This window comes from Lithohypha guttulata, assembly GCF_036872675.1.
Source record: "Lithohypha guttulata strain CCFEE 5908 chromosome Unknown scaffold_2, whole genome shotgun sequence".
NCBI classification, from domain to species: Eukaryota; Fungi; Ascomycota; class Eurotiomycetes; order Chaetothyriales; family Trichomeriaceae; genus Lithohypha; species Lithohypha guttulata.
The window spans coordinates 3743182-3768382 of NW_027042751.1; the positions used below are offsets into that span (position 1 = coordinate 3743182).

At 49.6% G+C, this 25201-nt stretch overlaps 10 protein-coding genes across 10 annotated transcripts; 3 read left to right on the forward strand and 7 right to left on the reverse strand.

The window, feature by feature from the left end:
* Window positions 1-431: 431 nt before the first annotated feature.
* Window positions 432-2250, reverse strand: LTR64_003479 (uncharacterized protein; the record flags this gene model as incomplete). The annotated part of the gene is made up of 2 exons (XM_064897835.1): window positions 432-2002; window positions 2055-2250. The coding sequence occupies 2 exons, from the start codon at window positions 2248-2250 to the stop codon at window positions 432-434; spliced, it is 1767 nt and encodes a 588-aa protein (XP_064756785.1).
* A 349-nt stretch (window positions 2251-2599) lies between these two features.
* Window positions 2600-4417, reverse strand: LTR64_003480 (uncharacterized protein; the record flags this gene model as incomplete). Its single annotated transcript, XM_064897836.1, has 1 exon — window positions 2600-4417. The coding sequence occupies one exon, from the start codon at window positions 4415-4417 to the stop codon at window positions 2600-2602; it is 1818 nt and encodes a 605-aa protein (XP_064756786.1).
* Window positions 4418-4774: 357 nt separating this feature from the next.
* Window positions 4775-6045, reverse strand: LTR64_003481 (uncharacterized protein; the record flags this gene model as incomplete). Its single annotated transcript, XM_064897837.1, has 2 exons — window positions 4775-4953; window positions 4998-6045. The coding sequence occupies 2 exons, from the start codon at window positions 6043-6045 to the stop codon at window positions 4775-4777; spliced, it is 1227 nt and encodes a 408-aa protein (XP_064756787.1).
* A 345-nt stretch (window positions 6046-6390) lies between these two features.
* LTR64_003482 (uncharacterized protein) lies at window positions 6391-7510 on the forward strand (the record flags this gene model as incomplete). The annotated part of the gene is made up of 2 exons (XM_064897838.1): window positions 6391-6500; window positions 6559-7510. 2 exons carry the CDS (start codon window positions 6391-6393, stop codon window positions 7508-7510), a joined length of 1062 nt encoding a protein of 353 aa, XP_064756788.1.
* Window positions 7511-8429: 919 nt separating this feature from the next.
* On the forward strand, window positions 8430-9281 carry PUT3 (Transcriptional activator; the record flags this gene model as incomplete). The annotated part of the gene is made up of 2 exons (XM_064897839.1): window positions 8430-8432; window positions 8523-9281. 2 exons carry the CDS (start codon window positions 8430-8432, stop codon window positions 9279-9281), a joined length of 762 nt encoding a protein of 253 aa, XP_064756789.1.
* Window positions 9282-10946: 1665 nt separating this feature from the next.
* LTR64_003484 (uncharacterized protein) lies at window positions 10947-11417 on the forward strand (the record flags this gene model as incomplete). The annotated part of the gene is made up of 2 exons (XM_064897840.1): window positions 10947-11085; window positions 11179-11417. The coding sequence occupies 2 exons, from the start codon at window positions 10947-10949 to the stop codon at window positions 11415-11417; spliced, it is 378 nt and encodes a 125-aa protein (XP_064756790.1).
* Window positions 11418-12358: 941 nt separating this feature from the next.
* Window positions 12359-14992, reverse strand: LTR64_003485 (uncharacterized protein; the record flags this gene model as incomplete). Its single annotated transcript, XM_064897841.1, has 1 exon — window positions 12359-14992. One exon carries the CDS (start codon window positions 14990-14992, stop codon window positions 12359-12361), a length of 2634 nt encoding a protein of 877 aa, XP_064756791.1.
* A 685-nt stretch (window positions 14993-15677) lies between these two features.
* On the reverse strand, window positions 15678-17792 carry LTR64_003486 (uncharacterized protein; the record flags this gene model as incomplete). The annotated part of the gene is made up of 3 exons (XM_064897842.1): window positions 15678-17172; window positions 17219-17528; window positions 17582-17792. The coding sequence occupies 3 exons, from the start codon at window positions 17790-17792 to the stop codon at window positions 15678-15680; spliced, it is 2016 nt and encodes a 671-aa protein (XP_064756792.1).
* A 1621-nt stretch (window positions 17793-19413) lies between these two features.
* Window positions 19414-20671, reverse strand: LTR64_003487 (uncharacterized protein; the record flags this gene model as incomplete). Its single annotated transcript, XM_064897843.1, has 2 exons — window positions 19414-20535; window positions 20594-20671. The coding sequence occupies 2 exons, from the start codon at window positions 20669-20671 to the stop codon at window positions 19414-19416; spliced, it is 1200 nt and encodes a 399-aa protein (XP_064756793.1).
* An 803-nt stretch (window positions 20672-21474) lies between these two features.
* Window positions 21475-24173, reverse strand: LTR64_003488 (uncharacterized protein; the record flags this gene model as incomplete). The annotated part of the gene is made up of 4 exons (XM_064897844.1): window positions 21475-23039; window positions 23085-23764; window positions 23874-24018; window positions 24068-24173. 4 exons carry the CDS (start codon window positions 24171-24173, stop codon window positions 21475-21477), a joined length of 2496 nt encoding a protein of 831 aa, XP_064756794.1.
* Between the last annotated feature and the right edge of the window lie 1028 nt (window positions 24174-25201).

Sequence of the window (25201 nt, forward strand, 5' to 3'; positions counted from 1 at the left end):
AACCGTTGTTCTGGACTTCCTGAACGTGCTTATTCGAAGTTTCTGCGAGTTCTGTCTCGAGGCCTATTGGTTCTGTGCGCTCTGAATGTTGTGGTGAAGATATTGGGCGGGGTGTTGCAGTTTCTCCCTCCGAACGCGATTGAGTCACAAACTTTGGAGGGAGAAAATAGTAGAGATTCGCATCAAATTCCGCCAAACACAATTTCCGCCGACTCTGGAAAGAATACCACATTTCTTCTTAGCAGATATACTAACGTAAGATGCAAGTATGGGAAAGTCATGAAATATGTTGTTCAATACACTATGTGTCGTATCTACGGTGTAGGCCGTGTACCAGGCAAGCCAACGCACAGGCGTGTCTTACAACCAGTATCTAACCAGTCCTGTTCGCCTCGCTCGCTCAAAATCGTAATATCAACAAGTCATAGCCCTCAAGCCAACACACTGATTCCAAAAGCTTCATGATCGGCAGCCAGCCTTTGTTTGTGCATATGCAGGTCACTTAGCAACGTCTCCCAGTCAGCTTGTAGCTCAACATGTTCTGGATCATCCTCCTCGTCCTCACTTTCAGATCCCTCATCTTCCCAAACCATTTCTGGAGTGTCCTCCCTCTTCACCGGCTCCTCTTCCTCCGTCTTGATCTTGATCGGATTTCGAAGTTCATCAAGCACAAGCTTGAGATGAATATCCATTGCCTCTTTCTGGATCTCAAGTTGTCGCACCTTAGATTCAGATATGGCTAGCTTCTCCTCCATGACCTGCAGCATGTTCTCGTACTTGCTGGTGTACTCGCGCAATCTTTCTGTTTGCAATTCCTGTTCTTGTACCACTTTGGCGAGTGGTGTCGCGGTTGATTGTTGCTGCTGACTGAGTGTCCAGCGAAGACCTCGGATGGTTTCTACCATCTCGGCGATTTGTGCATCCTTCTCTGCTGATGATACATGGTCCTGGTTGACTGTGGCTTGGAGTCGGATTCTCTTGGCCTGGTCAGCGTATCGGAGCGTCGACAGTGTTTCATCGTAATCTGAGGGCGCGATACAGGCGATCATGGCTGTCTTGGAATTACCGCCCAGAGAGTCCTTGAGCAGCCATGTCAAGATCGAGTCTCGAAATGGTACCACGTCTCGCCGACCTCTGCCACCTTGTCTTGTTGCCTTGGGATCAGCTAGCGCAGCAATCACTCGGCCCAACGTTGTCAGTGACTTGTTGATATTTCCTCCCTCCCTCAGCCGTTGTCCCGTTGCTTCTGTGGATTTTGCTCTTTCCGATCCTGCCAAATCGACCAATCTTATTCGTGCTAGTCTCTCTGTCGTCTCGTCTGTCGTATAGTCGTGGTGGATTTGCTTGAGCATGATGGTGAACACTGCATGTGATCGAGATGAGGTGTCATTCATCTTCGTACTGGCCACCGTGCGGGAACTGTCACCCATCCTCATATACTTCAATATTTCGGAATAGCTCTTTACTTGAATTTCTGTCAGGTCTTTGACGTACGGTCCTTCAGTGGGCGATTCTCGAATCTTGAGGTAGGAGGGAGGGTCGGTTCGTGGTTGGAAAAGATCTCGGACGTGCTCGTTGTATACCTCGAAGTAGGACATTCGGACACTGTAACTGACATTGGCGCTTTCGTTGCTCTCGATCCGCTCGAATAGATCCTCGCACGTGCGTGGAATTAATCCGGGCTGATCGGACGTGCCCATCATGGTGTAACTCTTCCCTGATCCAGTCTGCCCATAGGCAAATATGCATGTGTGGTAACCCTCAAAATTGTGGTCCAGAAACTCTTCACCCAGACAATTATAGACCTCTTCCTGATGTGCGTAATGCTCATCTTCCATGTCGTGCGACCAAAAGGACTTGTCGAACGTAAACGTCTTCTCTTCCACCACTTTCCGTGTCTGTGCTCTTGCGTTTGCAGGGTCGCTGCTGGGAGGTGCAACTAGTCTTGTCGTCTCGGTAGCGGGGTCCATGTCGATCAGGCATTCTGCGCCTCGCTCAATTTCTGACAACATCAATCAGTCCTTGAGCGTTCACTCAGACGGTGTTGTCCTCACCTCTTGGCAGAAACGCTCTTACTCTGACTACAACCTTTACATTCCCTGCCGGTAAGCCCATACTGCTGCTTGGTCGGCTCTCGTCTACAAGTACCGGCGTTTTGCTCCGTAGTGACGGACTCGATGCCGTACTTCCATTGTTGGCGATCGAAGTCTTTCCTTTTCTGCGTCCGCTTGGTCCAAGGCTGGGAGCCATAATGATGTCGATGGGCCGTCCAAAAAGCTGTCGAATCTGTATATGCTGAGGTACTGGTATCGGAGGTGAGCATACATGCGACAGCAATGGCTCACCGTGCCTAAAATATAGGCTATACTGCGATCGGAAATGGTTGGCGCAGGTCGTGGAGTATAAAGTTGTACTTTACACAAATCGACGTCATGGTATGTTGACTGGGCAACTGCTCGCCCACAGTTCTTGGCAATAAAGAACATGTCGATTCTATGCCAGAGTTGACCTCAGTGAAATATTATTGTACGAGTCTAAGTAACGCCGTCTACTGTATGTCTATGGCTGTATTATCTCTCTCCAGTGCCGATACCCTAAGTCACGACGATCCGCCCTTCGCCAATAATTCTTCAAGCTCCTCAAGCAGTGGTTCTTTGGAAAATGCCGCCATCTTTCTTTTGGCCTTTAGTGACTCCCGCAGCTCCATCGCCATGCAAAGTTCCCAAGTAGACGAGTCCGTCGGCCCACCATACAGAATCAAACCCAGCGCCAAAAGTAATGCATGCAATGTCTCCACGTTTTCTTCTTCGTCAATCACAGCTTGTACCAGTGCCGCTTCGAGATCACCCATGCTTGAGACGTCTAACTTGTCCATACGACCGTCGACTCTCTCGTTGTGATCGTGTGCTGCTAGGTTGTAAATAAGCGCTGCTGCTAGTGATCGTGCGTTGTTATGTTGTGCTAAGAGACATCCAGACGCGAGTCGCTCGATCATGCCTCGAACCTCGTTGGACTTGCTAAGGAGTGCTTCCTGCCAGACACCTGATCCAAACATGTTGCAGAACAACTGCAGCGTAACCGCCTGGACGTTGTAAGGCTTGTTAGAGAAGTCTGCATCCTCTGATACGATGGCTCGTAGTATGCGATGCCCTGGTTCCGCTGCGAGGAATCCACTTACTCGTGTATCTGTCGCAGCGATACGTACGAGGTCGATGATTGCGAAGTGAATCTCGGCTGGTAATTGTGAGAACTTGTTCGTGAACCAGTCACTAAAGTTGTGTAAATTCGATATGGCTGTGTCCGTCATGCCATTCTTCTCTCGAGAACGAATATATCCCACAAGTTCCTGTACAGGCTGTTCTTCTGCCGGCTTGCCTATTTTTCCAAGTAGCTTCTCCATTGGTGGCACCTTGGTGTACATTATTGGTGTCTTAATCTTCTGCTGCAAACTTGGTAGTCGCAGCCTGGAGTGTGCATGCTGAGGGTGTGCCATCTGCACAAGTAAGCGAATGTTGCCTCGAAGTCTTGCTGCATCGGCACCACTCCACTCTTGGTCCTTCTTGCCCTTGAGAAATGTCATGAAAGTGGGTGTGGCTCGGACTTGGTAGCGCATGGCAATATCGTAGACTTGGCTGACATCAACCTTTATGAGGACGGCTTTGTCTCCAGCTTCGGCTGCCAACTCATCGTAGGCAGGATAGACCATTTTACATGGCGGGCAGGTGGCAGATGTGAAGAAGATGGCAGCACAGCTGTTCTCTGCTTGCCTCAATAGCTTGTCAAGATCGCTAGTACTTTTCGGATAATGTACACGTCCTGACTGACTCTGTTGTTGCAGTCCGTTCTGAAAGACTCCCGGGCCATGCTTGACATGCGACTGTGCTCCGTTCGTCGTTGGTCGCGGAGCTACACTGTTGGAGACTGGTGCTGTGGGTCGCACGACACTCCTCCCTGCGACTGCATCTGGGGCCTGTGTCATTTGTCGCATACTCTGGTCTAGTTGACTTCGCAGCATTTGACCAATGGGTGTTCTTAAAAACGTCTCGGGCAAATTCCTGATCTCATCTGGTATAGACTTTCCGACAAGGAAGACCGAAAGGTCTTGGGAGAAGTTGTTGCAGTTGTGTAGAAACAAGTCGTAGGATTCAGGTGTGTAGATTGCCTCTAGCGATTCCAGGTACTCTTCGATTACCTCTGGTGGTAATTCTGTTTTCCCAAGACGTACGACTTTCATAGGTCTGCCATGATGGGTTGAGCCTGGCACTTTCCGATGTACACCCTGACCGAAGAAATATTCGACGCCACCAAACACGATGGCTGTATGATAGATTGCGTCGATTTGAACGCCAGCGATAGCCATAGAGTATTGCCTCGCCATGCCCCGAGACAAGTCGTAAACATATAGTTCCACGTCCATGGCTACTGTGTCGATGCTGGCGGTGTAGATAGAACAATAAGTCCTAATACCGTATAATCAAGTGTAGATAATGTATGCTACGGTGTGGTAGGCGGCAAAAGTACGTCAGCTAGGCTAGAAACTAGTCGATGGTGGAGGAACAAACGGACGATTCGTGCATCCGTCCCTTGCTTCAATTGTACCAGGCATTCAGGCAGCAACAGGCTTGTTAGCCCGCAGTTGAGCAGACCTCGTTATGCAGCATCGAATTTGTGGTCTGAAACACTTGCATCCCTTGCAAGATTGTAGCGAGGGCTTCGAGATCCAAGAGCGCTTTCTTGGTCCTTGGTGAGGACCTAAGGACGGTCGGTCACCTTATCAGCCGTAAGCGCTTCTGGCTGTAAATGATAGCTGCCACAGTTTGAGCAGGTTCCTTTGCACGGATAGCTTCTTGTTTGGTGTATGCACTGCGTTGCCAAGATCGTCGAAGTCACGCTCACCAGCAGCTGTAGCAAGAACATATGCTGATCTGTGCATGCTAGTACTATTGGCAGAATCTATTCAATCAGCGAACGTCCAGCTAGACGACTGTAATGCTTACCTTCATGAACTTGCATCTCCTGATCCGGCGCAACTTCGCCCTCTCGTAGATGGGGTGCTGCCCAACATCGCATCTTGCCATCTGTACCACCCGCCCAAACACTCTCGTTGTCTTCGTTGCGGCAACTCAACTCAATGTGCATGCGTTGGTTTGTTCTAGCTTTTCTCTGAATTAGCCATGACAGTAACTGACCAGTCTTCCGAATGTCGTATACGAGAGCACCATCGCTGTGCCTTTCGGCGACGTAGAGATATCTCCCGCATCGACTCCACCTCACTTGCGTGACGCCGTTTCCAGAAACAAGATCATTAGCTTCAGTACCAGACAGTCCAAACACCCCTACACATTCTCCTTCCCCAGCTGCATCGTAGAGGCCAACTTGACGTGTCAAAGTCCCTGCTGCAAGGACGTTGTATTGAGGATCTATATGAAGGGCAGACACAAACCCACGAAGTGACGTGCCAGGGTTGGACCATGAACTTCTTGCATTCTTCGGCCCAGTTTTCATTGATGATATAGGTCCTTCTCCTGGCCGAGAGATATCGAACCTAGATATCAAGTTCTCTGAACCAGCAATCAGTTGGTTGCCATCTGCAGTGAAGAGCAGCGAATGTGGTTTCAAGTAAGCCTCAGTAGTGGCACTAACAAGAGGGTAAGATGCTACAAGCTGGCCGGTCATCATAGAATTCAGACGAAGAGGATGTTCACTGGCTGCTGAAAGCACAAGTGTAGTGCTAGGGTCCTGTAAGTTGAAGCCAGGATAGCAAGCGAAAGTATTGACAGACTCGAAGGATGGAATTGAGCAGTACACTTCGAGTTTCAAAGTCTCATCACGTTGCTCAAGCAGATCTGGAGGAACCACAAAGTTTCTAATGTGGTTGTCAGCACAGTTTGCGATAATGCACGTACCGTCAGGCGACCACTCAGCAGCCTTGAAGTAGTTGTTTGGGTCCTGGGTCCTGCCATTCCGTGTGCCCTCGAAAGGAACTTGAGCATAAGCAAGCAGTTCTGGTTGCTGCCGTGTTATGCTCGTCGGTTCGTCATCCATGACTGACACCAGCTCGCGCACCCAGGACAGTGCTTTTCAGACGATTCAACACCTGCATGACTTTGAATGCTGATTCATGAAAACCAAAAGATGTATCTCGTTTCAGGTCGCTAGCGTGCAGCGGAAGCATTCCAACATCTGGTTGACGTGAGACTGTGAGACAGAGATATTGCCAAGTTAGTCTCTACGATTGCCGTAACTTTTACACGCAGGCGCGTGAACGCGTCGTGAAAGGCACTTTCTCTTTGTACACCAGACGAGCTTTGTGAGATTTGTTTTCCTGTGAAGCCACTATACCCACAATTTTGCTTGGATACAGGTGGGAAACTGAACATCGTTATCGTCATGTCGCTGTTCACCGACTCTAACACGACTCAAAAGCCGCAGCTCGGAATTTTCGGAAACAGTACCAACACGAACACTACCACAAGCGCTGGTACCTCGACTCCATTCTTGTAGGTTATGCAGGGCATTGTAGATGTGCGAATACATTGGCTGATACAAATTGAGTAGCAAGCCCACGGGTGGTCTAAACCTAGGTGCTCAGCCAGCCGGTCTCAATCAAACCTTCAACTCCGGGTCGCAGCCAGTAGGCACGTCGTCCTCTATGCCACAGATCGACGTCACACATATCAGAAGCACGACGAAATTTGACCACTTATTGCATGACCTACAAGTACAAATACAAGAGCTTGACACGGCTTTTTTGAATCAACAGACCGACTGCGGCACCGTCGGCTCAACGTTAATACCAGCTGTACAGGAGAGTGGTGCACAATTAGCGCCAGCAACAGATTATCTGAGCACGAAAGTTGAGGAGCTAGAAGAAGGTCTGCAGAATGATGCTGAGAATATAGTTTCTTTTCGAGATGGGGAGCTGAAGCAAGATATGGGTGAATTGGAATGTGTCTTCAGCAATGTAGACAGACTGCGAGTTCCCCGGCAATATCAGTTGAATGCAAACACCATGGACAGCTCTGTTGGTGGAACATCAGTATTGGGATCCAACACCATGACCAGCACAGGTCTGAGCGGATGGTGGAATCAGCCACAGACATTAAGAGGCGCTCGTGGCACTACGGGTTTTGGAGGACAATCCTTGCAGCTCGTGAACGATGAGGCGGACAAAACTAACTCTGCAAGACCGAAAACCATGGTTGATCTTTTTGATCGCAGAATTGAAACCTTCAAAAAAGTGAAGGACGAGCACGTCAGATTATTGAGCGAGATCGAGGACTTTATCGATGGGCTGGAAGAGAAGGTCATCATGCGGGAGCGAGAAGTCAACGAGCGGCTGAACTATGGCAATTCAAACGCCGCTGAACGTAAAGAGGAGGACAAGCAGAGGAAATTGAACCAGCTAGGCTTCGTTTTTGGTGAGGTACAGCGAGGTCTCTACGAAATGGCTGACAAAGTTGGCGTCACTCGAGAAGGGATCGTCGAGCTAGGCATGCTGAATCGATAGCATTTTAAGGTTATATGGTCGATGCACACTACTCTGATGCGAGGGTCAGCAATTAACAGGATTCAACGCAGTCAACAAGCAATGGGACTGAAGCCGATGTGGCGGATCAATGACTCACTGTATAACCCTCGAGAATTGAGAATCCAGGATGTTGACATTATCAGATGAACAGCTTGAGGAAGGTGGAGGTGAACAGAACAGGAGGCGGCTCGTAAGAGCTAGGTCACGTTCCATCAACCACAACTACGCAGCACAACGACGAGCCTCATTTGCCTTCGCCGCGAGGCGGCACGACATCCCGCACACTCGACTCAGGACACCATTCACTGGCGTGCTATGCAGGATGGGCAAGTCGCCAAATGATTGCCGTTTCTCACAGCTTGTAAGAAGCCTGTCATTCGGGCTAACCTCCCGAAGTTCTACGGTGTCCTGAGCACGCATTAGACGCAACGCCGATCTCCGCTTGCTGCAATTCTCCTCTCGACAGACGAATCGAAAGCCAGATTGAATATCTACTGACTACGAGGTGCCTGGCAATCAGTGCAAATCGATGTCCTGATCGACGCCACGACTTCAGGCAAGAAAGTTTAGCCAATCACAACTAGTCTAAATAACCTGGTAAATCCTGTGCTCAGCAACAGATAATTGAGACTGGTGTAGATATACCTGTGGTAGGCCTGCTCAATATCAGGCTGGTAGTGTGCAGCAATGTCTCTAGCCTGCCAGTTCTTGCTTTCCAGCTTTGCAAACCATCCAGAGGTCAACGAAAGAGGTGCAGGCCCTGTCAAGGATGAATCCTGGTACTCCTCGTGGTCGAGCCCGCCGGCAGTCGCAAGATCCGCTGGGTAGAACGGCAGTCGCATGCAATCGCTGCAGAGGTCGCAAGACGAAATGTCTAGGCCACGCTCCGTGGCCCTGTATGGTGAGCATCTCTACGAGCAAATACTTAACGGTCAAGCCGGCGACACGTTAGACCGATGCGCACACTGGTCAACTAATACGTACCTGTTAGACTTGCGAGAACGTTGGAGCCGATTGTGTCTATCCAGACCAGCCGAAGAGGATCTTCGTATCGGAGAAGGAATGGAACGACCTACAAGCTCGCGCAGATGCAGCTGAGACTGTGTCGTCTTTGTCAACTGGACCCACCTCACCACCTATTACTGAGGAAACGGGAAACAATGAAGACGACTGGTGGTTCAAGAATCGGGAGATGCTTATCGTCAGCAGGTCCGGAGAGCATCGAATTGTTGGTGCAAGTCATTCCACATACCTGGCCACACAACTGAATCCAGCCAGCAAGGGCAGTGTTGCCTTTGACGTCTCACCTATCAATCATGCCAAGCTAGCATTACGTAGAGGATTGGGCGTCCTCCCTGATCTCCCTCCATTTGAAACAGCCAAGCAATGGTACGAAGCACAGTTCGCTTATATAGGATCCATCTTCAGCTTCGTTCAACCAAAGTATTTCGAAGAACGTCTGTCTGAAGTTTACAGCCGTTCGCCGGATGCCAGCAACCGAGAAGACTGCTTACTGTATTGTCAGATTCTGCTTGTCCTTGCCTTTGGTCAGATGTATTCACTCAACCAGTGGACCTCTAGTGATGGACCACCTGGCTTCTCCTACTTCCAGGCAGCTTTAAGTCTGCTTCCAGACGTCCATGAAGAAGGGTCGATACTATTCGTTGAAGTTCTGGGACTGGTCTCGTATTTCATGCAAATACTGAACAGAAGGTATAGTGAAACGTCCACGACTCCGAGACTCGACTGATTCAAATAGAGAGGCTGCTTTCCTTTATGTCGGTCTTGCGGTCAGGATGGCTGTATCCTTAGGACTGCATCAGGAAGTCACCAGTTCAACAATGGACGACGTCGAACTGGAACATCGAAGACGTGTCTGGTGGACGACCTATTCGATGGATAGGTACTTAGGCCAGATGTTCGTGCCTTCAGAAACTGACGACGAATAGGATACTATGCGTCAAAAGCGGTAATCCCATCTCAATCCACGACGAGGACATAGACGCGAATTGGCCGTCACCGTTGGCCGATCTCGACCTAGACCCCGGACAACCAAGAATTCTTGCTCATTATTCACAATTATCTCGAATTCTGGGCAAAATCGGGCAGGATATCTACAGAAAGCGACACAAGTCAGGAATTACATTGTTAGCTTCTATTCAAAGCATTATGGACGACCTTGATACCTGGCTCAAAGACATTCCTCCAGAACTGAAGCTGGACTTTGCGAGTCTTCACCACCGCGTTTCTAGAGAAGCTGTATCAACGTTTCTGCATTACTATCAGTGTGTTAACATGACAGGTAGACCCTTGCTTTTCCAAGTATGTCAAAGAAGGATCGAGGCTCTAGCAGCAGGCACAGCAACGGCAAATTGGCAAGACGGGTTGAGTGCCAATGTCGTTCATATTGTAGGCAATTCAATCGCAGCGGCACGAACTGCAACCACGGTCGTGGACGCTGCGTCGAAGCATAACTTATTGGCCACCTATGGGTTCATGGACGGAGAGCACGCCTTCAGCGCCGCTCTGGTCCTGGTCATGGCACACGTGGCCTTCCCTTCAATGACAGAGACGCCAGTGCAATGGAGCTGGCACTCTCGGTGTTAAAGGGGATGGCGAACAAAGGTAATGAGTACATTCGAGCTCGACATGCTTTGCTTATCAACATTCGAAGTGCTCTCAGCCGTCGAACCAGAAGTCATGGCTATCCAGAACCTCGTGGTAATGGCGAAGGCGGCAGCTCGATGTCTTTTGAGTCTATACCTGAAGGAGGTGCTCCTTTGACAGAGCATCATCAGCTGTCTCCAACACCTTTTCAACAATTTGAAGATCTGCGTTTCAGATTCGACATCAACGACAGCGATGCATTCCTGAATGAGTTCTCGATGGATGGGCAGATGGTCATGAACAGCGAGTGGATAGAAAGCACTCTCCAGCATGGTAGCTCGGCGTTGTTCAATCAAGATCAAGTCTGAGTACTATCGAATGTCACAATGAATGACCGTCTTCTTACAAATTGGCACATCGTCTTAGTGATCTTAAAATGACAATGCACATACAATTCGCGTCTCGAGTAGATTCACAACTCATACTCTCAGCACTCCTGGTCGATTCAAGCATCACTACTTTGATCGACAGGGGAAAACTGGAAGGAGCTGAATGCACAGGCGTTCCTCCTCAGTTTGGATGGAGCCCTGAGATCATAGGCTCTCCAGCATGACATCACGAAAGTTAGGTACATACAGCAAGAGCAGCCCCACAAGCACAAAAACATCGAACATCCCACTACATCGCCAGGCCTCACGCGACTGAGACACTACCATTCAGATCATCATTCTAGTTCTCAAAACAAACCATATTATCGAAGTACTCTTACTCAAATTCACAAGTAGGACACTAGATCACAACCGTCAAGATGTCTGCCTCCAATGTCGGCAACGCACAAACCTACGAAGCTGGTGACCAGAGAAACCCACCAGACTCTGAGAAGCCAGAGAGACAGACAGATCCATACAATGAGGGCAAGAAGCACTCTCACAAAGACAACGACCCCAGTAAGTATTCTATGCTTCCAACAGAGACAGCATTACCTGTTGCTATCTCGAATTTGGTCTGTCTTCCTCCCAGCAGACGCTAACACTTACCAGAGGACGAGCGCTCAATAGGCAACCGTCTCGCTGCCGCTAAGCCTCAGAACGATTCTGGATCTGGCAAGGGTGATGCAGAATCCGAGCTCGCCAAGAAAGATCCCACTGCTCCAGCCCGGTCACACGGCAACGAGCCTTCGAAAGGTGCCAAGATCGATGCTGAGCTGCAGGCTGAGGAAGAGGAGATTATCCGAAAGAAGGATGCTGCCAAGAAGCAAGCTGCTGGCAACAAGAACTAGGAGATTTTAACGCTAGGTGAGAGGAGTGAGACGGATGTCGAGACTGATATTGAAGCCGGCAAGTCCGCCACCTTCTCTATCGAGGAGCCTGGAGAAGACAAGACTGCGTCTAGATATCGCGGACGTGGAATCGGGAGACATATATGTGCAAACGGTCGTTCACCTTATCGAAAACTCGTCGTAAGATGTCTCCGCATAACTCTCATCGTGGCTGCCTTCATCCTTGGATTCGCGGTTCTCTTCGTTGGTGGGGGGATTCTGATGATATACCTGATCGACCTCGTCGAGAGAATCGGACCAAGCCTATCGAGAAGAAACGTCTTACAAAGGTAGCCGGAAACACATGATCGGGCTCTACGAAGTCACCCCTACGATCGATCATTGCTCCGTAAGTATCTTTAGGTAGCGAAGAAAATCAATCGCATTCCATTATTCCATATCAACTACCTTGGCCAAGCGAACAAATCGAATTACGTATAATATTTCCTTCTAGGTCGGGACCGCTCTTACACATATGCATAAGCTGATCTCGACTACAGTGTACAGATCCTGTCTGTGCGTTAATCACAACAACGATCCCTCTTTCTGGACATATATAGTGGGACGCCTCGAGTCAGGTAATAGACGCTTCAAGTATGTACAAGTAGGCTCAATGTGCCACGTATCAGTAGTGGATTTCAAATTCCGATAATTTGAAAAGCCTGCAAGTTCGTTCTCACGTCAACTGGGGAAAATACCTCGAACATCTATTGAGCACTTACAAAGGTGGTCGAGTCCTCAGATCAACATGGCCAAAAGACGGATGAGGCTGTCAATGCTTTTGATATATTGTCCTCCTTCTACTTCAAGTTCTACAGCTCACAATCGTATATAGCTTTTCCAAACCGCTAACCAGAAATCCTCATTCAGCCCTTCGTACTCTTTGCCTCATCCCCGTGGTTCTAGTTATTGTGATTCCTGCTGGATTCCCCGTGATCGTTACTGTTATTGTTGTTGTTTTTCCTATTCGATTCACCCCGATCAACATCCTCAATCCCCACCCTCCGAAACTCCCTCTCCACAATCTCCAAACACTCATCCATAACATCCGACCCCGTCTTCCACGCCCTAAGCACAACGCCCTGCTTCCGCATAATCTCCTCGCTTCTCTGCCAGCGCCTCTTCCACATCTCTAGCTTGCGGTCGAGGGGTTGGCCCGGTGCTGTACCGCCGTCGCCGCCTGCGGCTGGGTCGCCGAGATTGGCGCCTGTAACGAAGCGGGCGGCGGCGGCGGGGTAGGAGGAGAGACCGCGACGAGGAGGGAGGGGTGGGTTGGTGGTGAGGTCGGAGGATGAAGATTTGAGGGATTCTCGGGAGGGTGGGGAGCGGATGGTGGGGAGGGCGTTGTAGGCTGTGTTTAGTTGTTGGCGGGCTGAGGCGAGGTAGCCGGAGTTTGATGTGCGGTTGTTGTTGGTGTTGTTGTTGTTACTGGAGGAAGATGAGTTGTCTTGCCACCATGTGCGGGAGTCGTAGGAGGCCTGTGAAGGCGCAGCGTTCTTATTTCGAGAGGAAGGCTTTTCTGGATCGCTTGCACTGGTTTTTGTGCTTGTTGTGGAATTAGTGCTGAGCCCTGTGGCGGTTCGTCTTGGTGCGGGAGGTGGTGGCGGTGCATTTGTCTTGCTTCCGTTACTATTCTGCTGTGTTGAGGAGGAAGAGGCCTCGTTCCTCCTGAAACTTGAGGATCGTTGTAACGTGGCAGTGGTCATGCTGCGAAGATTAGAAGGCTTCGCAGGCTTCGCAGGTCTTTGAGGCGATTTATTGCTCAGCTGTAGTGCTTCCATGTCTCTCGAGTATGATAAATCTTCAGACTTGGACGAACTTGGTGAATCTTCCCCAAAATCTATCAGGTTCTCGGTGGCAGCTCTTGTTGGTTTCGGTCTCTCGGGCAGGCCAGGCTTCTGTCCATTCGACTTTTGACTCTCACGCTGAGATGGATTTTTATTCACATCCGTCGACGCATCGTCCGAGCGATTACCATTGAAGAATTCCTTCAAGTCGTTCTCCTCTCTACTTGTCACATCTCGGATGAAAACGGCAAGTACACGTCCAGGGTGTTCCTGAACAATATCGGTATAGACTTCGAGGTCAGCTTCACCACTATCACCGACAAGAACGAATTTCCGCTCCGGAAAATCATGCATAATGCGGTCGAGCGAGCCTTTCTTTCTCTCCGCAGCCGGCTCGAATATACCTTGCAACATGCCAGTGTATTGTTTCAAGTGGAAAGAGCCAGGTGGCAGCCCGGCCAATGCGAAGTATGACTTCAGAACAGGGTAAAGCTGCCACGGCGAGTTTGAGACGTAATGCAACTTGACACCTAAGCTGGCCATTTTCGAGTACCATTCTTTCACTCCAGGAATAACAAGTTCGCCCAGCTCTCGAATAAAGGTGTTTTTGAAGATCTCCTTAGCACCACTTGCAATGGCTGAATGCTTGATTGTATCGTCGATGTCACTGACAAGACTTATGCCCCTCTCGTTGGTGATGTTTACGTCCTCAGTAGCCGACAAGTTTTCCGAGGCAAGTACTCGAACTTTGGTCGGCACAAAGTTGAGGGCTGCGCGGACTTTGAAGTGACCTGAGTCGTCGGTATAGACAGATTTCGATTGTGACTTGTTATCGTTGTAGAAGAAGATGGTAATAGGACTGTTGGCAGTGGGGAGAGTCATAAAGGGTCGTAATCTCTTCATTAATTGCTCGTTCGCTGCGATGATCTCTTCTTTGCTCATTTGACCAGCAAGGTTCCATGACATCCTCTTTTGCAGGGGGGTTATTGCATCAGTAGAGTCGTTCGCAGTAGATGTATTCATGCGTGTTGAGGCAGGTCTCGAAGGTGACGAGGCTCGGCTGTTGGTAGGACTGAAATCCATGAGAGAATCGTTATCAGCAGTATACCTGCCAGTGGCAGCGGCTTCGGCTTCGCGTTGACCACGACGCTGGATGAGATCAGCTTCTCTGGCAGCAGCTTCTTCCTCCTGACTTAGCATATCATCCTGTACTCTGTCGCGCCAGCCAGGACCTTGTGAAGTTTCGCGACTTCGAGGAGGTGTGTTTGTAGGGGCTGGTATGCCACTTAGACGACGTGCCACAGCGAGCAGTAGCCTGTTTCTCCTGCTCAACGGACCACGCTGAGGAGTATAGATCCAACCTCGTACGTCGACATCTACCACTGCATTCACATCCTCGTATTTCTGCCATTCTCTTCTCCAGTAATCCGCATCGCCCGAGTCTGGATTGCTTACATCTTCGTTCGTGCCAGGCGCTGACCGCGGAAGGCCTTGCGAGTGATGTGTCGCTGGAGCATGGATTCGGGCATAGCTAGGAAACAACAGCATTTCCTCGTCACCACTCCGAACAACATCGGCATCTGGAAAAGCACCAGGTAGACCCTCCTGATAATCGCTTTCCTGCCATCGTGTCTGGAATGTTTGCTGGTACGACTGGCGCAGTTCGTTGGCAGCCTTGATATAGCCTAGCACTTTCTGCCGCCTTTGGCCAGGCGCTCTTGATTCACCTGCCCATCCCGAATTCGCCATAGAGGTACCGTCTGCTGTGTTCGCCGAAGCAGGTCTACGGGCATTTTTGAGAGGACCGGTCAGTGATGGACGGTGGATGTGAGGGAGGAACCTGCACAACCCACTCCTGCCTGCTAGTCTCCGCTCTCGCTTTCGTCGTTGACTGCGGAGGATAGCCTGGTATATACGAGATTGAGCACGGTGCTTGAGTGCTGGCAAGGTCTCAAGCCGAAAGTTAATGAAGCGATTGCTCAGGCGCTTATGAGTGTGAGGAAATAAATATTGAAATAAACTGGTGAAATTCCTGGGATGGATCGCACTCCTCCAGAAGCGAGGAGGCGCCAGCTTGTCCTGTCACGTCCTTTGACCAAAGCGTGACACGAGCAAGCGAAGAAGTGCTGCGACTGTATTTCAGGCCGCTCCCTCGACCATCAACCTGTAAGGTCATTTTCCTGCTCTCGGACTTCATGTCCAGGCGAACTGCTTTGAGGTCGACGTCATCGCTAATTAGTCCAAGATCTAGGTGCCTCAGGCAATAGAAAACTCCCTACTGTGTCTAGGCGATGCTTGTCAAAGCTTCGCTGTAAAGTAAAGATGAGGATGGATCAGGTAAACAGTGAAGATACTCGGACTACTACTTTGACCTATGATAGATGCGTCGACTTTACTCATGCTATAGTACTGTAACCGCGATGGACTTGGTCATCTAGCTTCGCCATCCTTTGGGCTCATGCTCTTCCTGCACAAGCTGTACCCTAGCGGCATCATCCGCTCCACTTGCTTCGCCATGATCATGGTCCTGCGCGAGAAGCTCATACTCAGCAGGTCCCGAGAATTTCTGCTCTCCATACCCAACTGTCACAGGGATCCTGGAAGTTCCCTCGTGCCACTGACCTAGCTTCATCTCTCTGTGTAGCATTCTCTGCATCTGTAGTTTGTCGTTCACGATCCACTCCATCCGAGCGTGCAGGCCTTTCCCAGTCTTGTGCTGGATGTAGCCAACCACTGTATCGATTGTCATGGAGAGAAAGATGATGGCACCACCAATGACGAAAAGAATTGCTAATCCCAATACGGAGAAGCTCATGCTACTGGAGCTGTCATTGACGATCTGGTTGTAACACATGACCCAATAGGGATTGTCCCTTCCAGCTTGATATGGTTGAACATGAGATCCTGGCAGAGCTTTCGGTGGTACAACATACTGCTCAATCATGGCTTGTATCCTGGAAAGTCCCGTGTCAAACCACGCTCCGACTTCAATGTGCCACTGATTGGCTGGCAAGACTGCTTGTGAAAGCGTAGAGACTGTCTCGGAAGCACGGAGTGCATTCCCTCCTCTTGTGAAAGTGGCATGATAAACGCTAGAGTAGGCTGCTGCGAGAACAACACGAAAGGCTGTTGCGTTCTGATTGAGGTTCAGGTTAAGCCCATCACCGTTGGCAAGAAAAGCTTGCTGCAGCTGAATAGTGCCCATTCGCGGTGTGCAAACGCCATTGTTAGGGTTGCACACTCGGTACTGTTCACTGCATCCAAGGACAGTAACGTACTGATCCGAGGACCACCAAGTATATCCACTGAGATTGTAAGAGTAGTGAGCCGCGAAAAGTGGATCATTCGTGGGCTTTTCATATCGGATAGAATTGCTTGCCAGGAACAGCAGCGATAGGTCCGCGTTGGTGTTGCTAATCTCTTTGATAGGCACATACACGCCAGGGTTCAATGGATAACCAGCAAGGGACTGGTAAGATGCTAGAGTATACCCGATGTTATCCATGGCAGTATGCAAGTTGTATTGATACGTGTAGTTCGTTACGTTTGTGCCTGAATCACCCACCATTTGACCCAGCCAGAACTTGTAGATATAGTCTCCAGGAATACCATTTTCAGTGTCTGAATTCTCTTCAGTGACGTTGACTTGAGTGGCGAACGCTCTGGTACGCATTGGCGCGCATGTTGTTGTCTTTTCGAACTGGATCCGTCCTCGTGGAGCGGAGTTGATACCCAAGTCCAGGTGACTGTCTATCATCTTCGAAGTAATGGATATAGCTGAGAGATCGTTCCAGTAACACATACCAGACGTGAAGGGACATGTGGCGTTAGTATTGGACGTCCACTCGATGGCAGGATTGACGTAGTGACCACATTGAGCGCCCTCGTTTCCTCCATAACAAGCTTTTGCATAGGTAGCTGCAGATAAGCTGTACCTGTTAACGAGAATTCGCATGCTGCACAATACCTGCTTACCTATCACTTGTCACCTTGGATTGCCAGGCAGCGCTGGAATCAGGCGAGCTCGTATTCAGTGACCAGAGCCCACATTGATCACCAGTCAGCAATCGTTGTGGGCCAGGGCTTTTTGATATTTCAGAGGAGAAAATGGCCAAAAGACCAACCACAACAATGTACGACACGCCAAAGACTGCCCATGGCAGAGAACGAAGAAATGACAGCCTTGCTTTGCCTGCCCAGTGGTACGTTTGCAGCAGCCACAGCCAAGCAGCACCTCCAGGAGTGGGTGATGTCCGCAGAATCACCTGCTGCTGATGGTAGAGGCCTATGCTACTAGTTAGACATCTTGCGGTAATAGCCAGAAGCGGTTGAACAAACCATCTTGAGGCGTCTTTTGTGATCGAAGCTGATGTAAGATATAGCAGAGGAGTTTCCACAGTTCAGCACCACATATTGTGACGAATGTCGCGATGAATGCAGTGAGTAAACCTCCTGCACGTTGTGACAGAGTCACAGTCATGCCAGTAGCCAGCCCGTGGGACCAGTTGATCCACGGACCATCATAGATATGAACGAACGTGGCCGACATTACTGATCTGCTTGAAGGTTGATGTTCCGTTACGACGATACCCCTAGCCGCGGGAGATCTGTGGTAGATAGATATACGAGGACTGCGAGTAGCAAGGCTGCTGCTGAAGTACAACCCTCACATGATGTTGTGGACCTGAACACCACAAGTACCTGGTCCAGAAGCAGTCGAGACGACTAAACCCTCGACGAAACAGCTTGAAGCTAGATAAGTTGTCTCGGACAACTGCGAGACGCTACAAGCATGTACCTCCACGCCATGCTTTTTCGAGCTAAGGTGCCATTAAGGTCGTGCTTAGCTCAATGCTCAATGCAGACTTTCCATCACAATAAGGTGAAAACAAGCCTGCACAAGCATTTCGCCACCATACGACCTTCTCTCGTCGCCGACGTGACTAGGACGATTGTGCAACGTGCACGAATGACGATGTGGGACGACTCGCTTACTGTCTTCGTGGCTGATCGCTAGTTCGATGTCTCGAGAGGAAGATGCAGCCCAAAAGAGCTACGCTTCGAGGGTACATTTCAGCCCATGCTTGTCACCACTCAAACCTGGCGCGTGACAAGATCATGCATGAAGAGTGGTCGAGCTTCCTGTAGAGCATTCTGCATGAGAGCAACTTGACTTCCTGACCACGCCCAGACTTTCGATCCATACAGTAATGTTTGTGGACGACTTGTTGTTTAGTAAGCGAGCTGGATGAACTTTTGCAACCAACAAGCCAGATGACGGCTTGCAAGTTAAAGTTCACGCCCTGTTGTACAGTGAAAGTGGAAGCCCGCGACGAAGTACGGACGAAAGATCAAGTGGAAGGAAAGGTCAAACATTGAGCTCGCCGAGAATAGATTGGCGGCGTCGTTAGTGGCGAATTGAGCTTGGCTGAACCGGAAACTGCAGCCGTAGACAATTTTGGAGGGCCCCTTAATTCCGCACGACTTGAATGACAGGAGAACAACCAATGGGAGGAAGGTGATACTCATACCGCACAAGCCGGTCGAGGTAGGCTCACCAGAAGTGCTTCTGCGTAGCTTTGGACATCAGCGTCTCCAGTGGCGTACGAAGTTCAGTCCGTCAATACTTGGTAAAATGCGATTGACAGGGTAGCATTGATCTCACATCGAGCTATTGAACAAACCGATGAGGTACTCCGACGTACCAACAGCATGCATACACATGTCGCGTGTAAGACGGAAAACCCATGTGTCAAATGTCAATAGCCAGGCACGACTGCTCCAAGCATTGACTGTGTCACCGAACGTAGCCATGAGCATATTCCAACTTGTGTTTCATAGCAAATGGTCCTCAAGATCCCTCCAACTTTTGTCGTTCTCCAATCCAACCGACTCGCAATACACTTGATAGCCTACTAAATTAAGGTGTCTCATCCAAGCACAGCCCTGGCGTGAACGCTCTTAGCGATGTGGTGTCTCAACATGGTTGGTAAGTGCGCTGGGTCTGTTGTTCCATCGATACTGGCCCAGCGTGCATGTTGAAACAATAGTGGTCGGAAAGAAGCCTTTGATGACTTCGCTCATTTACGCTCACTCCTTCGTCACTGAACAGCCGACACTTTTCGTTAGCGACTCAACCACTGTGGCTTACCCACCAGCAGCATTTCATCTCAAGTATCGTCCTCGTGCTCCTGCTCAGCAGGAATATCATCGTCGACCTTATCAACGAGCTTCTCTTCCCTTGCTCTCTTCTTGTCCCACTTCTCTCCAGTACTGACATCCAACTCTTTAGCAACATCGGTCATCCTTTCGAAGACAGTCTTACCAACATATCTCCAGAAGCCGCCAGCCCTCACATATCTTGCGTGAACCTCATTCTCATGCTTCTCCAGGTCGGACTTGATGGCTTGTCGAAGCTTTACAACAATGACGAGTATCGTCTTCGAGGCTCCAGGACTGTTCTTGTTGCTCATAGGAGAAGACGAGATATTCAGGCTGGAGTTTGCTCGTTTGCGACTAGCAGAGATGACACCTGTCGTGCTGCGGTTCGGTGTTGAGGACAAGGTAGGTGAAGAGCCTGAGATGGAGGAAGCTGCAACGCTGGCTGCAATTCCGAGCTTGATCATGATTGCAGTGACGACCTCTTCCATCTCGACAGTTTCCTCTGTGGTTTCACCGCTGTCAGCCCTCTTCTTTAACCTCTTCCTTTCCTTGTTCTCCTTTCTTCCAGCAGCCACAGACCTAAACAGATACTGCTTGTGTGCTTGGATGTTCTTGACAAAGGCCAGATTCCTGTTAATCACATCCTCGATTGTCCTGTCTGTCGCCAATGGGTGTGCTGAGCCACTTGTGATAGCATCGTGATCGTCTCCATGCAGAACTTTGGCTACATTTTCAACGTCGGCTAGGGTCACTGAAGCGAGGTTTCGACTCTGGTTCCTAAGAGCTTTGTTCTGTGACTTGGCTGACTTCTTTGCCTTCTTTTGGGCTCGAGCTTCGGCCTTCGAGAGTTTCTTGGTCGGTGTCGCCAGAGTATCTGCAGATGATGGTGCATAGCTGGACAGTGAGGTAATGTCGTCTTCGTGTTCGATGTTCTCCTGATCTTCTCGAATACGTTGTCCTGCATAACCTTCGTCTTGGTCAAGTTCCAGTTGGAGAACAGCTCTTCCTGGCCTGGGCCGTTCCACGGCATTGAGATTAACGTTTCGTTCCAGAAGGGGAATGCGAGACGGTGTGAGTGTCAGCGCTGTAGGAGCTTCTTCAGCCTTGTACTCAGCCACAAGTTCTGCGATCTTCAAGTCATCAGCACAACAAACTCCACTCCAAACTAACTACGAGGGACATACATACCTCTCGGTGCCTGTTCTCGTGCACCTCCCTAGTGATGACACAACCAGAGCATCTGTGAGCGGCGCCAACAGCATGCATGGTAGGGTGGTAAGAAGTACATGGCATAGAGTGAACGCCATAACACGTCTGCAAAGCTCTTGGGCTATTAGCCTTGGTCGGACACTGCCAGCAAGCGTGTTCTAAAGGAGTGAGAGAAATGTCAGTCCAATCGTTTGATGTCTCAAAATGTTTCACAGTTTTTGTGGTGGTGGATGGAAAAAAACTTACCAAGACTGGCGGCGTCCTCCCAGCGGAAGATACTGTTTGGGTGAATGTTTGTCATCTTTCTTTTCCTTGTTCGCAATAGAGAGATCTTTCAAGTAATCGTTTCTTTGTCCTAAATCACGAAGACAGATCGATATACACACAATCCTGAAAAAGGTTATGTTCTCGCGACGATACAATGGCAAAAGACAAGGAATGACACATGAAGAGGTACGAAGGAGAAAGAAGATTGGGAACTGTCTGAAACGTGGCTCATGTGTTGCATGCAATAGTTGTCATGCCAATGACGAGGCAGTAAGGCAAGGAATAACATGACACTGTGCGTGTGGGTAAACAACATAGTCCTGGCAGTGAAAGGGTGTGTGAAAAAAACATCACTGCAGAAAAAATGGACAAGTGCAGACACACGACGAAACATTACCCGAAAGCGGATCATATTTTTTCTTCTTGTTTCAACGAGCGAATGTCCTGCCTGATGACCCTCTTACTCCTCAAACAACGATTGCTGCCGACCTGCATCGCTGTCGGTGAAGTGTATGGTGATCAGACAAGGATTGAGTATTCTTTGTTTGGTGTTGCGATCGAGACCGTGGCCAATGTTTCGAAGCGAGCCAAGATCATGCAACGTCCCGCACGAGGCGAGCAGTGCACCAGACGAACGGGTAGTTACGCTGATACCAATTGATGAAGCTCTTCCGCCCGGCAATGCGAGGAATCGTGGCCCAGCTACCGCCAAGACAGATGTTGTGTTTCTCGTCAAAGAAGTCGGCGGAATATCCAGGATAAAGATTCATCGCCTCGAAGCCATCATGAGCGGCGAAAGAGGTGCTGGTCCACTCCCAGAGACCACCGACATCACTTTGACCGCGAAGACGCGTTCCATCAGCAGTGACAGGAGATGGGTACCATTGTTTGAAGCCGACGTTAGCACTTTTGAGATCGATGAAAAGATCATACGGGTTTAGGTTGCGGTTGGCTGGCTCGCCAACCCCGTGCGACAAATCGTGCTGTGGCGGTGTCTCCTCAACTCCATCGTTCGACAGGTGACCATTCACCGCTGGAACCAGAGTGCTTGGTGTCTTCTCCGCCAAACGTTCTTGCTTATGCACGTAGTGGTAGATGCTTTTGAGCTCTTCGAAGGTAGGTATTCTATTCCCATCACCAGTCCACTTTGCGAAAGCAACAATCTCATCATACGACGCCATCACTGGCCAATCCAGTGCGAATTCCAATGGTACTGGACCGTATACAGTGCGAACAGCCTTACCATTTAGAAAAGAGACACTGACTACTTCATTTGTACCGTCGGAGGTATGGCCTTCGTCGCGGGCATGACCATTGGACGGCGGCGTCCTCTTGACCCATGATGCTGGTAAGGCTGTCTTCCCAGTATCTTCTAGGAACCTGGCATACTCACCATTGCTGATCGGTCGGCTTTGGGCCTCGAATTTCTGCACTTCAACAACTCTTGCTGGACGCTCGTTGTCCCACAGAAAATATCGCTCGGGAGGATCACTGTTCTCTGGATCATCTGCTCCAATCACAAACTTGGACGTGGGAATTGCGTGCCACTGATTCTCAGTTCTCGCAAGTCCAGAGGTCTCTCCAATAGCCTTGAAGTCAGGAACAGCGCCGCCAGGAGGTGCCAGGATCCTTTCACTGTGCAGCAGCATATACAAGAAAGTTTCAAGATGCATGGCCTCGTGCTCAAATGCTAGCACGAGACCTCGTGCCAATTTCCTGTCCTTGGCAGCGTAGCCCGACTCGATGCTCTTTAAGATCCGATTGCGAATTCGCAGCTGATATTGCAGGATTTCCGAAAGCGGCGGCCACTCGTCGGGTATCTCTGAATGACTGTGACATTGTGTCGGATCGTCCACGTCCGGGTCTATACCACGCTCAAAGATCTGGTAGTAGTAGCTCGGATCGGTCGGCTTTTGCCCAGTCGCACGGGTGAAATGAATGTCGGCAAATGTAGGGATGTGGCCCAAGTAAAAGATCAAATTATTGCGAAGCTGGATAGGCTTGTTCATCAACTCATCCCGTGGTACCATGGATCTAGTGACAATATCCCAGACAGTCCAGAGCTGCTGCCACTCACGAACAGCAGGCACAGGGGTTGGAGCATACAAGTCTGGCCGAGTATCAAAAGCAAGTTTCGCTGGCTTGAGAATATGCAGTTCTAAGAATGCTTTAGTAATGTCCTCTGATCTGTCATTGCACTTACGATGCTTGCCAACCGAGTCAGTATAGACTGCAGTAGGTATCAGGGCTGCCTCGCGCCAGATCTCGTCGCTTTGATCATCGCGAAACTTGTTGGCCAGCTCAAATTGCAACTTCTCACCCTTCTTAATCTCAATCCCATCAATCAGAATGTCCTTCGTGGCAACATAGCTTGCACGATGTTGATTCTCATCCTTGAGGTACTCTCCCAAGACAATCCACTCATCTTGCTTGAAGGCCTCATAGCCAAAAAGCTTGTTGGCGTGTACAAGGCCGTTGCGATAGAAGCGTTCAGTCACGCCTCGATTATCGTTGTACGCACGGAAAATACGATCTTCGTCGTCTGTAGCATCAAGACCTACAAGTATGAGGTCTGCTGGACCGAGCGCCTGACTGAATCCAAGCAGGAATTTCGCAGCGTCAGCCTTTCCAAAATTGCCGATTGACGACCCCAAGGTCATGACGATATTGACCCTGTCCTTGTTCTCTGGCCTGGATAACCACGCGAGGCCATCGTCGTACGTTCCATGGAAAGCGTTGAGCTTTACGTGTTTGAAGTGAGATGTATCAACTTCTGAAAACGTCCTTTTTAGCTCATCGTACGACAAGTCGAGCGCGAAGTAGTCAATGTCCTTCTGGGCTCGTTCGAGGGCGTCGAGCAAGATCCTGACCTTTCTCAGATTGCTAAACATTGCTCATGGTCAGCAACTATACCATGTGAACCTGAGTCGACAGACGGCTGGTACTCATATACAAATTGGTGTGAAAGTCAAGCGAAACAAAATTGACATACCCACTTCCAAGTTCAATGATGCGTGCTCCAGCTGGGATGTGCTCGATAAGAGTATCTGCATGATTATGGAGAGAATTCAGCTCTGCATTGGTCAAGTAGTATTCATCCAGATAGGTGATCTCCTCGAAAATCTTAAGTCCTTTCTCTGCATGATATTAGTGCAAATCCTTGGGGTACTGCCTCATTATCTGCACCGTCGTAAAGCAAGAGTGTCGGCATAGTCTTTGGCTCTGAGCGGATGCTTCGCCTGACCATCTCGAGCAAAGATTGCTCAGATTTGTCGCTACGAATATCGTACATCTTCACAGCTCCTGACACAGAATTGTCAGCCGTGGCGTTCTGCATCTCGAGTGTACGCCAGGCGTATCACTTCTTGACACAGTGGCTCTTAAAAGTTCTGAAGCTGCAGATACAAGAGCGTAAGCTACAGGATGGACTGTCTTACCTATATGCTCCAGGTCGTATTGCTCGATACTTTTCGGATACAATATTCTGCAGCTCCAGAACCACTGAAAGGCTCCACTTGGTTCCGCTGCGCGTCATGTCCTGGGACTCGAGCACTATGGATGCCATTCAGGCAGACCATAGCCATGGCTGCTTGAGATGTCGTGGGGTGAAAGCAATGTTGCGACGAATCAGATACAAGATCTTTACACGAATGACGAACGTTGAGGCCCATAGAACTTGTAATCTCAAGTCGAGATGATTTTATGCTCGGTGTCGTGAATCGAATCAGCACAGCCAGTCGAGTCACAAGCCGGTAAGAGGTTGAGGTGGTTGAATATAGCCGGCAGGGTCCGCTTTCGGACAGGAATACGTCGGTTCAGTTGTGTATAGACGCGTGCGGGGCGCGCAGTGTACACAAATTTGCTGTACCTGCCAAGCTTGTTTTACAGGATTCCAGACAGAGGATTCGAGGTTGTCGTTGACCTGTGACAATGACTCCGTGCTGACATCTCAGTATTGGTTGAAGAAGGACATCGTCCCCACACGGACAAACATTGTCCCTTTCTCGGAGGCATTTGGCCTATGCCTTGTTCATGTACAACAAGCAATTACAAAGAGGATGGAGAAGACGTCTCAGAGTGCCCGTCGCGAGACAGGAGCCGCTCTAGTGAGGGTTTTACTAGATTTAGGATAGGCCAAGAGTTGCTGTCGTGTGATAGCCTCTTCGGTATAGCCTTTCTGTCATGTCTCGAAAAGGGTTGTACTCTGAAATCATTTATAAGCTGTTGTTCATGGTGACGACGACCTCGTAGGACGCCAGACCCGCATCTTCCAGAAGTACGGGCTTGTGGAATGCGACGATGTCCTGAAAGAATGCATCT